Here is an 18154-nt window from a genome sequence, read left to right as displayed (position 1 = left end):
GCCCTGGACCTCGCTAGGCAGCCCTCTGGGGCCACTTCCTCCTTTGAATCTACATTTCGCCATATCTCCCTCCTGTACTTTCCCATCTCCTAAGTCCTTCTCATGACAGAATCCCTGTGTTTCTTGCTGGTAAAACCTAAAAGTCCTGCCTCTGTCTCCCTGACCAGCCATTGGTCGCTGGCAACTTTATTTCCCAATCAGAGTCAACTGGGGGCAGGGACCCTCAGCAAGGATATGCGGGTTCCCGTGTGATTTGTGGAGCCAAATTAACACAAATAGCATTATTACCAATCCCCAGTATATATGTATGTATGGTATGTGTATGTGTATATATGTAGGTATGGTATATATATGTATATATGTAGGTATGTACATCCAGGTTCGTATAAAATTTCCTGAATAAAAACAAGTCATTAATGGGAAAAGTTGAAGAAGCTCTGATCTAATGGCACCAGATATTTGGTACAAAGATTAAAAAGAATAGTGGAGCCAACCTGACCTAGAAGCCAACTCACGAGCTAGTTTAAAATAATTGGTGGCGACAATTACACAACTCACTCTTTTTGCAACAGTTATGAGTGTGCAAACATCTGTGTGTGTGACTGTGCATGCACGTGTATGTGGACACACACACACACACACACACACACACACACACACACACCTGTGGGGAGGGACGTATACAACAACCTAGCCAGTGACTGGCAGAGAAAATGTGTTCTGCACGCAGACACCCCTCTGAGGCAGACAAAAATCAACAGAATGTGTTATGTTTATTTTACTGATAATTCAACGTAGGTGGGACACTGGAAAATACCCAGAACTGGAAAAATGGCCTTTCCCCTGAGACCTGGACGGCCCAGCACAGTGGGTGGAGTGATGCCATTCCTGGCTCTGGGTGGACTGAGGCCATCCCAGTCCTGCACTTTCCCAGACTGATTCCTTCCATTTACAGATTCTTGAATCTCTCTTGTCTTCTCTCCAAGCACATCCAATGCAATGTTGCAACTGGATCTCCTGGGCGGGAATGGCCCTTCACTATTGCACATTAAGTCCAAGAGTTTCCTCCTCCGGTCTTTAGGCGTTTCATACCTCTCTTTCCACATCCTTGCCTCTCTTCTTGGGAATCAGAGCATCCTGACCCATGGCACCACATAAACTTGATTCTGCACTACATCTGAACCAGGATGCTACCCAGACGCCCCTGCCCCTACTCCTGTACCAAGCAGACACAGGAGTTGAGCCAACCTGGATTGTTTATTTTACTTCACCATTCGTTAGCTATGGGATCTTATGTGAGCTCTTGCAATTCAGAGAAGCTATTCCCTCACCTGAGAAAGGACTCTAGCCATAGCAACCTGCTGGGCTGGTACAAACGCAGTAAGCCACAGGTAAAGCAGTCATTACCTCACCGGGACCACAGAGGTGACCGAGAAATAGTCATCTCCTTGGTGACCTACTGCCATTTCCATCAATCCGAGGGTCCTCTGGGTCCCATTTATTCCCGCTCCCATAGACACCTTCATTTTGGCTGCAGCACCCAGACGGAGAAGCTTCAACTCCTAGATCATTCGGATACTTGCCTCTGTGTATCAGTCGTGTCCAACATGCAGAGCCTAAGCAGTATGCTGCCACCTGTGGCTGGAATAGTTATGAATGTAGCCCGAACTTAAAATGAAAACTTACTTAAATATTGACGGGTAAGCAGGGCAAGAAAAGGGGTGATTCCGAGCATAAACTTCACATATAACAAAGTCATTCCTATATCACAAAGACACACCTGGTTGGGAATATATTTTAATTATAGAAATACTTGAATTTTTTATGCTATGCGGGGCGCTGTGCAGAAACATTTCATTTTATTGCCACCCAAATTCCCCCAATACTCCTACAAGTACAATAATTACTCCTGTTTTACAGCTGATATAAATGAAGACTTTAACTTGACCAAAGCTAGATAGGGGAACACGTTACTGCGCTCAAAACTGCTCAATTCCTAAGAGCCTGGATGTGCTTGGGTTTTATTTTAATTGAAAGCGTAGAGGCTGTGGTGTGATTGCTTTTAACTTCCCAGTAAAGTGCACTGCTGAGCAAGTAGACGAGAAACAGGAGGACAGGTGTTACTTAAGGGAAAGAGGGAAGCTGTAACCCGAAGCCTCCTTGGGCGGGGAGAGGTCTGGGCGACTGCACCCAGCAGGGAGCTCCTCAAGCCAGGCGCTGTCTCTCACTTCCAAAGTTGGAGCTCTCCTTGGTGGGAGGGGGTGGGGAGGAGGGGAGGCCAGTGACGTCACTCCGCAGCAGGGATAAAACTCCCGGACAGCATTCTCAGCTAGGTTGCAGCCCCGGGAACTAAGTGGGTTGTCCGGGTTCCGAGACTAGCGCTCTGCAGAGACACCGATCGCTGGACCCACTCACAGGAAGGCATCATGCCCCAGAACGTAGTTCTCCCGGGCCCTGCGCCCTGGGGCTTCAGACTCTCAGGAGGCATAGACTTCAACCAGCCTTTGGTCATCACCAGGGTAGGTGTTTTCCATTCTGATTTTTTGGTACATGTCACCTGGCGTCTGAGAGAGTGGCCCTGGAGTTAAAAGAGAGTAACCAAGAAGCCCAGGGAGGGAGGCAGGATGGTGCACTGGCAGGGCCTGAGAGAGCTGGGCTCCCAGTGGACTTCAGCAACAAGCAGGAAGGGTGCAAAGCAGTTCTGAGATTTAACCAAGGCGGCTCACAAACTCTGCCTCCCTTTTCCTTGATCCCCAGCCACATTTCCCAGAGAGGTCAACTGGCAGTGCGGATTCCTGGGCTCAGAGGAGGGCTTCAGAGCTGAGGGGTGCTTTTGGCTTTTCCCTATCCCCTTTCCTTTCATATCAAACAGATACGAGGGGCAAGAAAGAGGTATCACTCTCTCAGTTATTTGGTGGCGCTAAACTTGCATGTGAGCAGTTTTCTTACCTGGATGAGAACTTTAGCGGGGTACTGTTCGCAGGGCACAACTTGGACTGGCCAAGTTGGAACCTCTCATATCAGCCAGACAGGGAAAATATTACTAATGTGTATTCCTCCGTTTCCAGGCATTTTGGATAAATATTTTTCCAAAGCTGGGAAGTTGGCTGAGGAAGCATTACCTATAATTCAAACGACAAAGAAAACCTGGGCAATAGTTTGTCTGATAGAAAGAAACCTCTCAGTCTAATAACCTTGAGAAATAAGACGTGAGAGGCAAAAACTGAACTGCCTTATGCCAAGGTTATCTAAAGCAGAACCCATCAAGACGGAGGGTGCAAAAATGAAGCCCAGGGTTCCTTTTCTGTCAACAAATTTCTCGACTAATTGTAAAGCATCTCGTTGGTAACTCCCTCAACTTTTGAAAGCAATCTCTCCAGTGACTCCTGCAAGCCATTCTAAACGTGAAAGGCACAAACTTTTAAATATTATAATTTTATGTTGTAAACGTTATGCTTTTCTTACTGCTCAGGCTATAGTTTATGAGTACATGCTCTATAACCCGATCATTCACAGATCTTGAATAGGGCAACGTACGCACATTAATATTATTTGTGAAGCTCTATGCTTTTTAAAAACCCCAAAGCATGTATCGCAGGGATGCATACAATGGCCCATTTCGAGCTTTGTTTTACATTTTTCAAAAACATGTAAACACATCTGACATGTGTTTTTATATGAGACATTAAAACATACCCCCAGAAATGCTCTTAAGTAAATTAAGCAGAAAATGCTTCCATGATGTGGGCCAAGCAATTCCTTTTATAGATTTACCAAAGAAAACAGTTTCCACTGTCTCTAAGAAATACGCGTAGTTTATAAGGTTCCACTTGCTCATATTAAGTAACAGAAGCTCTTGAATCATAACAAAGAATAAATCATATTTAAATTAAATCCGAAAGGATGAATTATGTCATAAAGACCCTTGAAGAAATTTATAAAAGAATTATCTTACTATTACTCTGGAACATAACTGTCCAATGAATCATATGTTTGAAACTTGGAATTGTTGACATTAAAAGCAAGGTTTATCTTAATGCAATCTTACATCTGCATTCAGACTACAAGGATCATGGGTAAATGTATTCGATGACATGATATTTTTATTTGAAGAGCCATTCTGTCTTGGATTTTTAACTCATAGCTAATGTGTGTCACAACTGTGGGCACTTGAATCAATAACAAACTGGACATTATTTATTTAAAGTACACCTTTTCAATGGTTTTAGCATCTAGGGAACAGATAAGACTGAATTATTTGACCCCAAGTATCCCCAGAGCCATGCATATCAGGGATTCTTGCTAAATCAATGCAAGCCCACTCGGGCTTTTATGCCTTCATGAATTCTTATTAAGAATTTGTCCAGAATAATTATAGAGACACGAGAAATCATTTGGATAAAAACCTCAGAAGTGTTCATCGAAAGTGTCTGCTGCGCGAGGCAGTCATTCTGTCTTGTAATCTTAACATTATTCTATCACTTAAGTCTACACGTGAGGAAAACGTCCCTCACTGTCCCCAGTGACATCCAATTTGTCAGTGGTGCTCTTCTTCGGGCCGCTGTCTTTGTTCAAGATATCATAACTTCCTGCCCAGAAGCCTGCCTGTGGTCTCCAAGTCACTCTGCACATTCTTACCACCCGCCTTTGAAAGGTCCAAGGGGACTGTCTGTTCATTTTTCCACTAAGCATCCTTCAGTGATGTCGCTAGCTTCTAGAGAACAGAAGGTAGGTTCTTCAGCACGGCCTTTTACTCTCTGTTCCAACTTCTTTTCTCCCCTGCCTCTCCCGTTCCTCTGTTTACTCCATACAAGGACAGTGATGCCACAGCTCTGGGCTGTTTATGATCTCCCTGGCATGGCTGTGCTTCTGATACACATCACTCTCTCCCAGAATTCTTTCCTCCAGCCCCACCGCATGGTCCGTCCTCTCAGCCTATGAAAACCTATTTTCCCCGAGCCCTCCTCTAATCCTCCAATCATGGTCATTTCATCTATTGCGCAAGCGCAGCTTTCTGCCTATCTTGTCTGTACCCAAGATACTTAAGCGTATCCTACTCTGTCACTTGCTCCCTGGGGGCAGGAACCTTTTTACATTGGAAACTGTTCAATACATAGCAGCATCCGGTACACCACTTATGCTATAAAAGAAATATACTATAATACAAATGATTATGTTGCTCGCCTTTTACATAACTTTATTGCCATAAATAGGTAGCTCAAACTCTCAGATACTCATTCCAAAACAAAGGTAGCTGTCCGGTTAAGTACTTAAGGACACAAAGAACTAAAATGTCAGTACTTAGTGTTAAAAGAAGTTCCATCTATGAGAGGTATTTTCTCATTATGTTTGGTTTTGTCCGCGGAGCTAGACTGTATGTGCCCTTCCTGCCTGGTGCTGTATAAATGCAGACTATGGAGGGCTCTCTGTTCATGGCACTGCCACTTTATAATGGTATGCAAGTGTCATGCCTTCAATTCAGACCATACTTTGAGTTTTTGCCTCTGCCTGGGCTGGCAACTGACTGCTACTCTGTCTCGACCCTGGAGAGCGGTGAAGAGCCACAGTTAGTGTCAACCACGTGATCAGCAGAGCAACCGTGAGCCTCCGCAGTGTGTTGCGCTGCTCTGCAGTAGGACACTCAGCCGGTTTGCTATATTCGATTTTGGTTAATTGAAGGTGTCTTCAGCTGCATAAAGAAGTGACAGTTGTTTGGGATATAACCTCATCCTCAGTCAAGGAGCTTCCAGATAGTAATTTCCTGCTCCTTGGGTGACAGCGGAGCTCCAGCCAGAGCTTGCGGGAGGGCTACTGGTGGATAGGGTCTGGGTCAAGGGTACTAGAGCTTTGGCCTCCAATCCAAAGAATTGAAAATAATGGCTCACACAGACTTGAAAAAGTAGCAAGATCGCTTTATTCTGAGTACAGATCCGAGATCTGACTGCGAGCCTTATGAGTGAGACTATTCCAGGGTTCTGATTCTTGTTCTGGGCCTTTTTTATGGGACTTAGAAGAGGAGGGAGTTGGTTACTGAGGGTCTTAGGCAGTTTTCTGTGTTGATTGATAGATTAGGATATATACTTATTTTATGGCTGCACATGTCATTCCCACAATGTACCTGGTTTTAGTTATATGCCAATTCAATTACACATAGACATAAGATAGGAAGTAGAAAATTTCTCTTAAGAGTTTGCAAGAAAACCCAGTTTTGCCACAGCTTTCTAGAGGGTTCTAAAGTTGTTAAATACATTCACTGTCAGAAGTGGGGTGTATGTGTATAGTCTATAGAGGCAGAGGAACTAGGCTACCAAACACATTATTACCAGAGGAGCATGTATCCAAAATCAGGGTCCCAGGGTGCTGTACTGTGCTCTGTGTCCTGCTTCAAGGCAACATATGTTACCCACTCCATCTTCTGGAAATGCAGTTCACAGAGTTACCACAAAGAGTTTCTGTCCCATAATTATTCACAAACCCCACTAATCAGTGAAATAAAATTTAGTATAATTTGAAGAAACACACACACTCACATCAAAAGGAAGGAAAATAAACCACCAGACCCAAGATTTTCTAGACAACCCCTGCACTACATTTTGTATGAGAGAGTGTCACATTACAGTTCATGTCTGAAGGGCCTCCCACTGCATTGTGTTTCCAATGCTCAGCCTTGAGGAATGTTGAGGGCCAAGGAGGCGCTTTTAGGAAGTGGGGCCTGGCGGACAGAGAGACTCACAAGAGTCGGGTTTGAGTTACACTGGTTGCAGCCTAGGTAGCCTTCTACTCCCTCTATAGGTGTGTCAGACATCCTGTCACATAATGACAGAAACTTACAGATGGCGCATACTTCAAACACTGCATTTCATAGAACAATGTTTGAGGTTCACATCTCTACATGGGCTTCTTATGTTTTGGAGTGTCTTCCTGGTTGGTTGGTTGGTCGGTTGGTTGGTTGGTTGGTTTTTTGCTTTGGGAGTGGTTTTGTTTTGTTTTGTTTTACTTTGTAAGAAGATCCTAAGGGTTCTTCTGGAAGTTTCTTGACCAACCAGGAAGTGGGTTTACTCTCACAGAAGACACAAATTGTTGACATTTGTAAAATTCTGATATGGAATGCAGCACAAACTCAGGTGCTGGGTCCTGTTCTGAGGCCAGCAAATCTTTCCTCCCCTTTATCCCTGGCTTCCTTCAACTCAGGGAACTTCAGGGTCAGTGTGGCTGAGCTAGAACTGAGGACCAACTCAGACCATGCCAGTGAATTCTCAATGCCTGCATCTCTCTCTCTCTCTCTCTCTCTCTCTCTCTCTCTCTCTCTCTCTCTCTCACACACACACACCCACGCATGTACTCATTCAGGTACTCACAAATCTGGTACTTCAATCTAAACTTTATTTGAAATTTGAAAATTTAGGATGGGATGCTTATAGTTTGGGCACAATCTTGTCCTAGGATAAAACAAGGGCAGTAGAAAAATCGATGCGAATTAAACCCAGTGTAACTTTGTGCTAGCAACAATGGTATCTACAGAGAAGCATTGGTTCATATGTTCATAATATTGATTACAAAATATCCTGTTCAGTGAAAGACACTGAGGGACAATGATTATAATTTAGATGGACCTCTCCCCTCTGAGAAGTACACATAGCAGTGGAAGAAGGGACATGTATGTACATAAACATGGTACCATGACAAACTGGTCCAAAATTTTACAAGCAAAGTATGGCATGAGAATTAGCAGGAGGCACAGGAGTGGGGAGGTTACCCACAGGCTGCACAGAGCACTGAAAGAACCTGTGAGACAGCTTCAACAGAATTTCAGATTTTTCATGGAATAACCCCCATGTGAGTATCTTACAATTTCTGAGCATCGATGTTCTCACATAAAAATAAAAGTAGCTGTTTTTGGAAGATTGTCTTAAGAATTAAGCAAAATTAAAAGCCCCAATAATAATAGTATCACGACAGTAAAGTCACTGTTTCAGCCCAGACTGTACATTAGAATCTTGCAGATCTCTCTGAAAACACCTATGATCAGGGTCACGAGCACATTTTGTGTAAATGAGGAGAATGTCACCCTAGAAACTATCATAGTACTCAGTTCCTGGAGGGATTTATATGTCTGACAAGGCTTCCAATGTTCACTTGGTAGGGGATGAGGGACAACTGAATAGGTTGCATGAAGAGCCAAAACCATCCAAGGTACCTGTAAATAACACAGCTCCTGGGCCCCTTCCTATTGATTCTGATTCCAGACATCTGCTGTAGGATGGAGTCTTTACGGCCAACGGCCCCAGATGGTTCTTGTAACAGAGAAGTTTAAAATCACAATGCTGAGTGATTGACTGTGGGGCTACGGCCAGTTATCTCCCTGGTAACCTTAATAGTTAAGACAGTAATGACCACAAATACGAAATAATTCATTTTAAAACCCTATGCCTCATCTCACCTCTCTGTTCTCTCAACTGGAGAAAGCACAGTAATAAAAAGCTGCGGGCACAATAAAAAAATCCAAAGTAATAATATAATAGTAGAACGTCAAGATAAAGCAGCAGTATAAATTAGTCATGAATAGTGGCTTCTTATACCTCAGTGAATGGTTTAACTTACAAAAACCAAGTCAGGTCAGCAGGCATTTTCGTCATTAGTCATTCTAATCATCAACCTTGCTGAACTAGGTTAGAAGCATCATATGTCTCCTTCTCTCCATATATCCCTTTTGTACTCGATCCATCCATCTGTGCAGGATTAAAAGCAGTAAGGACCCTGTTGAAAACAAAGTCAGAAGTGGGTTCTCACCATCATTGGCAACATTCCATTCTGTTTTCCTTTCTGTTGCTGTGTTAAAACACCCTGACCAAAGGCAATGTGGAGGAAAAGGGGTTTGCCTCAGCTTACAACTCCAGGTCCCAGTTACCACTGAAGGAAGAGAAAGGTGGACCTTTTTCCTATGTCACACAGCACCGTGTGCTCACTTCACAGGCAAGACATACACAGGAACTACAATGGAAGCTGTCTGTCAGATGGACAGCTTTACTGACTTTCCTGTTGTCTCATGACCACATGCCTAGGGAGGATACTGCTGACAAGGGTTGGGCCTTCCTACATCAATCAACAGTCAAGACAATCCTCTACAGACATACCCACAGGTCCATCCAGGCAATCCCTCGGTTGAGGCTGTCTTTTCAGATGGCTCTACTCCATGTCAAAATGAGAGTTAAAGCTGCCCAGACTGGCTTCTAAAATGCCTGGTGACCAGTCCTGTAGCTGCTCTCAGGAAGCCCTGGGTTACTAAAAATCTCTTTCTTGTAAAAACAGAACAGTCCTTTCTGCTCGGCCTATCATAGAGCCTTGCCAAAAAAACATGAAAACAGTTTTTAAAATGTATCATTTTGTAGGAAGCTAAGGTGATATCCTTAACTTTTGGAGTTACTGTTAATAAAATTTAGTGCCTTCTAATACCTAAACTATTTGACTTTGGTATTTGAAGTCTGTTCAATATATGAAGTCAATATTTATTACATGTTCAACATTTAAAGTCTGATGTCTGCTTAAAATGTGTATAGGCATTTAACCCACCCAGTAGCACAGTGTACAAGCACAGACACATACAGACACACATATATACACGGCTCTATTTTCTATTCATCATAACCAAAGTTAAAACAGAAAAAAAAAGTTAAACACTTCCAGATCAGAACTGACTGTTCTACAACTTGATTCTGTTCAACTGTATTATTAAACCTAAGAGGGGCTTTACAGACAGACACACAGCCCCGTTTAATGTTTTAACTCCAAGGAAGCATTCTGACCTTAGAAGCTTAAAAATAGGAAATACTACTCTGCATATTCTATATTGAATGAATATTAAACAATCAGGATTCCTTTTATTCCTACAAGGGCCATTGGGGATGGAAACTTTATTCTAAATAAAAGTAGCTATGACGTAGCTCCCAGAGGCTAAGATGTAATAAGCCCAGTTGTCCTCACCAAGCTTCTATCAGCTGTTCCCACTAGAAAATCTTCATGACATGGAATTAACCCAGCGCAATAAACAATCCCGCAATAGTTCCCAAGACTGGGACACACGAGAACTTAACTATTTTTGAAGTTTATATTTATCTAAATGAACTTGACTCTCTCTAGGGGCTCATAATGGAACAAAATAAGCAAATTAAAAACAATAAATTGACTATTAATCCTGGAGTACCGTATTAGGAACACTGGAGCTTATTCCTGGAGCAATCTGAGGATTAAAATAAGACTCATGAGTAAATTCTGATTTACGGTTTCCAGTTTCCAAATATAAAAGTGGTAAGTTCACAATAATAAACAAACTGGGCTGGGACAATGGCTCAGTATAGAAAGAGCACTTGCTGACCAAGCATGGGAATCTGAGTTCAAATCCCCAGCACCCAAGTAATAATTCAGGCATGGCTGGGCCTTACACCCAACCACTGTGAAGTTGTGGAAACAAGTGGCTTCTACTTAGCCAGCCTAGCAGGAAAATGGGGAGTTACAAGTTCAGTAAGAGATCCTGTCTCAAAGGAAATGTCTTAGTTAGGGTTTTACTGCTGTGAACAGACACCATGACCAAAGCAACTCTTATAAGGACAACATTTCATTGGGGCTGGCTTACAAGGTTCAGAGGTTCAGTCCATTATCATCAAGGCAGGAACACGGCAGCATCCAGGCAGGCATGGTGCAGGAGAAGCTGAGAGTTCTACATCCTAATCTGAAGGCTGCTAACAGAATATTGGCTTGGAGGCGACTAGAATAAGGGTCTTAAAGTCCACATCCACAGTGACACACCTACTCCAATAGGGCCACACCTACTAATAGTGCCACTCCCTGGGCTAAGTATATACAAGCCATCACAGTAAATAAGGAAGAAAATGATAACACGGACACCTAATGTCCTCCTTTGTACTAAGAGCACACATGAAGATGTGTGCAATCGTGCCTGTGAGCATGTCATGGGAGCTGGGGGAAGATCATATACACACAACACACACACACACACACACACACACACACACACACACTCAATTTTTGAATACTTGCTTTTTTTTTCATATAAGCCCTTATTTAAATGACTTTTCCATTCATTCTTCAGTTTTTCATTTACTGAATTTAAACACTGAAAAATAAACTGTAAAACATAAGAAATACAGATAATCCTTGACCTAGGATGGGGTTATATCCTGATAACACCATCAAAAGTTGAAACTACATGCATAATGCATCTTGATAATCGATTTAACATGCCCAACACAGTAGCTTAAAAGCATGATATACTCACAGAATGTTGTCCACCTGTCTAGCCTGAACTTCAGAATCCTCCCCTTCCCCCTTCCCCACCGCCCCCTCCCCCTTCCCCACCTTCCCCTCCCCTTCTTCCTCCCTCTTCCTTTCCCTTTCCCCTCCCCTTCCCTCTCTCCTGACTTGACCTGAGCTCTGAAGTTAGCTTCAAAACCACTAACAAGTGTTCTACTGCAAATTACCAGCTAAGCAAAAGACCAAACTACAGTGCCCAAAGTATGGTTCATCCTGAATTTATACACCTTTTGAACCATGGTAAAGCTGCTAATTTCCAGTAAAATCAGCATGATTCAGGAACTCTCCAGCACATAAATTTGCAGCCTAGTTGAGAAGACAGTAATACACAAGTAACTAAGCAAATACAAGATAAATGTAATCTTCATGAAGACAATAAACAAGATATAAAGATAAATAACACGTTTGAAGGACTAGAAAAAGGAAACCAGAACTTTCAGGGATTTTCTAAAATGCGTTATTTGCACCTAAACCTAAAGGAGAAGAAAGAGCCTTCAGGTGAGGAGTATTTCATATAGAAACAGCTGTGCGCGTAAAACCTTAAGGAGGTAAAGTATTGCTGCTCTGTTTGAGGAACTTAAAGGAAATCAGAATAGCCATTGTGTGTTATATAAAGGAGAGCAGGAATGGGATCAGACGTCTGGACAGTGAGCTAGAGAGATAGCGATGTGAGTACAGACAGAAAAATGGAAGAAAAATTTATCCAGAAAAATAACCTTTCATTTTTAACTGGATAGATATTTATCATACTAATGTTCTACATTTTCTATTTCTTTTTTTTTTTAAGATTTATTTATTATATATAAGTACACTGTAGCTGTCTCCAGAAACACCGGAAGAGGGCATCAGATCTCATTACAGATGGCTGTGAGCCACCATGTGGTTGCTGGGATTTGAACTCAGGACCTCTGGGAGAGCAGTCAATGCTCCTAACCATTGGGCCACCTCTCCAGCCCCACATTTTCTATTTCTAAGCATTAAAAATACAGTAACATATATTTTCCTATGTCCTAAAGTATCATTCCTTTCATTTTCCACTTCTAAAAATTCATACACATTCTGCTAGGAAAAAAAATGAATTTTGTTTTTCCCCTATTTTGAAAAATCTCTGATTTTTAAGTAACATGTTTGGACCATGTATATTTAATGTAACTGACCAGATTTAATTAAAACCGATTGTCTTATTCTATGTTTTCTACTTATCCCACTGTTCTTCATTCATGGAGAAGATTACAAGACTGAATACAAACGTCCTTTGTGTCATTGGTTCCCCATGGTTCTTCACATTCTTGCTAACTTACACCAAGCCATTAGCAATGTATTGTTTTACCTGAGTTTTCTTAACAGCTGCTATGTTGGCCACTTCTTTCTCCATTGTCTGTCACAGATACGCGCATGCAGAGGCAGAGGTCCTCCCTTCCTGTGAGATTTCATCTTTCCTTGAACTTCTGGTTTTCTTCTTCCCAGTTCTCTAGAATGCTGTAAATGTTCAGATTGTCAGATTTCTTCTGATCAGTTCAAGGGTGACCCTTTTGCCAGATTTCTAGACTTAGAAATTTTGTCTTAGTTTAAGCTTTCATAGTTTAAGCTGTGACTTTTCAGTAACGAAAATAGCTTCTTGGAGTTCTAAAAGCCTGAAGTCTAAGTTAGGGTATCAACATGGTTGGGCCCTTGCTGGGGACCTGTTCCAGATTTCAGATGACCAACTTCTTGTGTCTCTACAGAGATGGCAGAAAAACATCAGAGCTATTTTGGAGGACTATCTGTAAAGATTCTAGTCTAAGTCATGATGGCTCTAGACTATTGATCGTTTCAAGGGCGTCTTCCAATGTCAAAATATAGAAAAACTATCTTAAAATAGAAATTTCTGGCTAACAAAAAAGCTTTAAAATTATTCATTTTCAACAGAGAAAATAGTCACAGATGTAGTTATATGAAATATTTGAAAAATAACAAGAGATAATATGTTGCTTAAAATATGGCTGGTGTGAAAATTATTTAACATAACAAAATAAAACAACTGAGTAACTGAGAGCTCCTTTAAAAATTCGGTTTAAGATTTGGCAACAAGTGAAACTACTGAAAAACTTACCAGGATAACATATAACTACTAAGTATAAAACTCAAGAAGCTGCCGGGTATTGGATTTGAAGTGTGTCTTGGTTTCCTCCAGGTCACTCCGGGAAGCAAGGCAGAAGCCGCCAACCTGTGCCCTGGAGACGTCATCCTGGCTATCGATGGCTTTGGTACGGAGTCCATGACTCATGCCGATGCTCAGGACAGGATCAAAGCAGCATCTTACCAGTTGTGTCTCAAGATTGACAGGTGAGCCTCAGCTCAGTGGGTCAAACCTTGATCTGTTTTTCTGGAGAGCCTGAACCAGAACTAACCGGTCACATCTGTGAGAAATGTCATAGGCCTAGAATTCTGATGGAGTTTCTTATGTATTTGCCGCTTTATTCTTGTATTCACCGGAATCGGTCAGTCTAGCATTTATGAATGAACCATTTTCAAAAAACATCTTTGAAATGTCAAAATTAAAATGGTACAGAGGACTGGCTTCTTTGTACAGTAGCCGAGGGACTTGACAATGAAAATAATTAAAGTCATGAAGACACAAGAATGAACAGCTGCTCATATAACTGTGATACAGAATAGGGTTGAAAGATGCTTCATAAAGAATCCCCTGATTTGCCCAAAGGTTAAGTTTGGGTGTGGATATCCACTCGGCCATTTTGTACAGGTTCATATCAAGAGGTTATTACAAGGTGTAAAGAATACATGTGCATACGTTAAATATACAGAGATTTCTAAACCACCTCCTAATGCAAGAATTTGAACCCAACTTGTTATGACGGCCTTGGTATGAAGCTGAAAATAGTGAAGTAGTGATTGGTTAAAGGGGTCGTGCATGTGATTACCATGTTGTACTCAGTGACCATCTCCCCTGGTACAGAGGACTGACTCCATCAGCTATCCATAGCCTCATGAAGAAAAGTAGATTCTTTTCTATCTCTGCCTATGCTTCTGAGTCTCTAATGCATGCGAAAAGCATGTGTGATGCCAGGCACACAGCCATGTGGCCAACCTCTCTCTGGCTCCTGTGGTGGCCTTGGTAGGACAGGAGAGAAGAGAGACTCGGGCAGCTTGCCTCCCGGTGTCTTCTGCATGTCGGTAAATCTCCCCTTCTGTTGTTTTACACACACTGGAGATGTACTTTCTCCCGCAACCACACCGAGCACTCCAGGCCCTCGAAAGGACACTGACAATACAACGCTAACCAAATGAGGACGTACAGAATAAGGAAAAGACAAATTCTGTGGACTTAAATTAGTGAGGGTTGCTAATACTTTTCACAGACATGATAGGAAATCATGTATATTTTAAAAAGAAGTGCCATTTGGATCTGGAGTTTGCAAACTTTGTTTCATTTGCAGGGCAGAAACTCGCTTATGGTCCCCGCAGGTGTCGGAAGATGGGAAAGCGCATCCCTTTAAAATCAACCTAGAGGCTGAACCGCAGGTATGACGTTAAGAGGAAGTGATGTCACATCACAGTTCCGGTTCAGGGTGGGGTAGCTCACTGGGGGAGGGGAAGGGGAAGAAGTGTCAAACCGGAAACTCTGAACTAGTCACCTGTGAAGCTGTGATTGGTCTCTACTCTGTGAGATTAATTCCCAGGATTCCTGTGTTCTTACATCTAGGGAGAAACAGAGTGTCCCTAGGTAAATATCTCTCTTTAAAGATTGAGTATATTCTCTGCTGGGCATGTTAGTGCATGTCTGTGGTCCCAGAGCTTAGGAGACAGAGGCAGATTGCTGAAAGGTCAATGCCAGTCCAAAACAGACAGAAAGTTCCAGGCCAACTAGGGATGCATATTGGGGCCATGCCATACAAAAAAACAAGGGGAAAAACACGATCTCATCAGGAACAATATGACTAATTTGCATGGAGTCCACCCTTATTACTACTACTATTACTATTATTATTGTTATTATTATTATTATTATTATTTCTTGTAGCAGACTTCAGTCAAATAAATGGCCATGATGAAATCTAAGACCCTTAAGTTGTTTAAAAGAAGCACAATGAAAACTAGGCTGAGCGATGTGGAGCAGGCGTCTCTAATCTAATCATTACTGTGCTCTTCAATCCTTTAAGGTCTCTGGAGCAGGTCTTATTTTGACATTCTTCTTCAGTTCTCAGCTCTGATATTCTATATTCAATTTACCTCACCCCAAGAGAATCGAAGTTTGTTATCACAGAGATACTCTGCTCAGGCCGCTGACTTACAAAGGATAAAGGCCTTTTTCCCCTGAGGCAACCCTGTCTCCTGAGCCACGTAAATCTAATCATCTGATGCCTATCTGGCTATGTCTACTTTCAGAAACCCTTCCCCCTCCATTAATTGAAATTGAATCAAACCTCAATTATAATACACTGGAAAATCTAATTAAGAACAGGGCTTTGGAACCTCTACTTAGAAGCTGCCAAGGCTTAGAGATACAAAGGTACATGTTTAATATCATCTTTGAAACAAGATTTCTATTAAAATGCTGGATATTTCTAGCACATTGTTCTCTATCTACCTATTGAAGATTGACTGAGAGCACGTTTATGATTCACACTTAGCACTCTTGTCCTTGTCGGGCTGGTTGGCTCCCGGGTTTGTCCTGAATGTTTTCTACTTGCCCCAGTGAGGCCCTGTCCTCATGTCATAAAATAGACATAGCAGAGCAGAAGTACAAGTCTCTCAGGCTACTCAGAGATTTAAATATAGCAGTGTAAGCGAAGGCCTGTCAACTGAGTGGGCAGTCTTAAGCTTAGTGTCTTGTCCCCTTAGCCCCGAAGCTGTGTCAGCATCCTCCCCAACGTTCAACACCACACACCTGCTCACCTAACGGCTTTCTGTCTTCACTGCCACTGTGACAATGAAGAGTCCCTTCCTTGTGACTATTACAAAGGTCATTCTAAATTGTGCTCCTTTGAAGCTTTATTTCAGTTAAAACACAGTTCCCTTCCTGGCCCACACTCAGAAAAGGAAACATGACATGTACTCTTTACAGGGGAAGGATTTCTAAGATTCTTGCCCTAGCCTTGGACTGAAAGAGAAGGGAGAGCCTATGCCTAAAAATTGTGAGCAAAAGGAAGAGAGAATGGCCCTCAAGGAAAATGAACAGAATATAGAACATTCTAAAGACAGGAGCCATTGGTCTGTTCTCCTCACTGAGATGCCCCAAGGTATAGCCACAGCAAGCACCCAGTAAAGTGCAGAGTAACAAGGGGTGAAATTAGCTGGTCGGAGGACGAACTGCATTTCCCAGCAATGACTAGGACTGGTCCCCAGGAGAGTTCAGCTGTCACTCCAACTGTGAAGTTCTGTGTGATCTTGGAAAGTGAGTGGTGTATTTAGGTCAGATGAGACTTTCACTCTGCAATGGAAATGAGCAAATAATGAAAGGTGGGAGAGCTAATGTAGATCTGCTCTCCTCTGTTAAAAGTGCTCAGGCCCAGAAACTATAGGTTAATTTGAAACATTTGTATATGCACAGAAAGATACTTTATCGAACAGACAACATAAAGCTTAATTTTGCCTTTCTTTACATCTTGACACATAGGTTCAGGATTATGAACCCACTCATTTCACTGGGAGCCAGTGCACGAGGCCAAACTTTCTGTTTCTGACACCATATCTTTGCTCAAAACAGTCCTCTTTTAGGAACAATATAGATTTCTGGATTTTGAATTAGAGATGTTTGCTGTAAACATGGCGGAAAGAGATCTGAAAGCCATCAGCGGCTCACACATGCTAGGGTCCCATATGTTGACTGGTAACGCCCCCAGTCAGCACTCAATTCGACACAGAGAAAGGTTAGATGAAGCACCGAGGTCTAGGTCCATCACTGTCATGTGTGCACAGTGCTTTGCAGCAATGCACAAGCCTGTGTACTTTCCTCCACATTGGTTGGTCCTTTAGAGGCAATGCTCATGAAGAGGGGACCCCGGTGGCCTTCTGCACACATCTGTTGACTGTCCAAACTTGGAGCTTTAGAATGCAATGGGTTAAAATCCCCATTTCTTTATCCGCACACAGCACACAGTGAACACTGCCCTACATGCACCCGTTTGCAAATCACATCCCTATCCCAAATGTCTCCTTGTTTTTCAAACTCCTTGCTCACCAACCTGAGATGTAAGATTTAATGTAACTAAATAGGTTCAATCAATGGCCAAACCCAGGGTGAGACACAATCCCAGCTGCTGCTCACATCCGGCAAGCACTGATTCAACCAAGGGGTACTTGAGCCATGCTGGGAGTCTGTGTGGTGCTGCTTTCCCTTCAGAATTTAAGGTCAACCACCATTCCTGAGCTGCAGTGAGAAAAGAGACTTGCAAATCTGTATGCAGTGGTTTGTGCTTATCGCTCTTCTAAGAACTAGCTTTTAAGGCATAATTCTAATTTTAAATATTTCAACCTCTTCTTAATCATTTTATTAACCCAGATATCCGGAACTAAAGGGTTAGAAACTACCAATTTTTACTTTTTTTTTTAAATACAATTCTACAAATAAGGAAAAGGAAATGAATTTCTTTTTTACAAAAAAATGAAGGAGGTGATGATTAGGTTAACAACTACAGCAGGCATTCAGATGGAGCCTTTTAAAATTCCATTCCTTTGAGTCATGCCTGGTCCTTACTGGCTCCCTCTCCAAGAAGCCAGTGTCTGACTGGCTCAGAGATAAGAACTATTTCAGCTCTCCTAATCATCAAAGGGTTTCCCCTCATGCCACTCTTCAGAGAGATTTCAACATGACTAACTCACATGG

At 42.3% G+C, this 18154-nt stretch overlaps 1 protein-coding gene across 2 annotated transcripts in view; it reads left to right on the top strand.

Moving 5' to 3' along the window:
• The first annotated feature begins 2277 nt into the window (after nucleotides 1–2277).
• Nucleotides 2278–18154, top strand: part of Pdlim3 (PDZ and LIM domain 3) — a 31263-nt gene continuing 15386 nt past the window's right edge. For both annotated transcript variants that reach the window (XM_032919249.1, XM_032919250.1), the window contains exons 1-3: nucleotides 2278–2519; nucleotides 13502–13653; nucleotides 14766–14850. In XM_032919249.1, the coding sequence (XP_032775140.1) occupies nucleotides 2427–2519; nucleotides 13502–13653; nucleotides 14766–14850 (330 nt within the window). In that variant the 5' untranslated portion in view covers nucleotides 2278–2426. The remainder of the gene's footprint in view (nucleotides 2520–13501; nucleotides 13654–14765; nucleotides 14851–18154) is intronic.

Source organism: Rattus rattus, chromosome 13 (genome assembly GCF_011064425.1).
Source record: "Rattus rattus isolate New Zealand chromosome 13, Rrattus_CSIRO_v1, whole genome shotgun sequence".
Lineage (NCBI taxonomy): Eukaryota > Metazoa > Chordata > Mammalia > Rodentia > Muridae > Rattus > Rattus rattus.
Note: the sequence above shows the minus strand (reverse complement) of the source record. Positions and strands in the feature narration are given on the sequence as shown.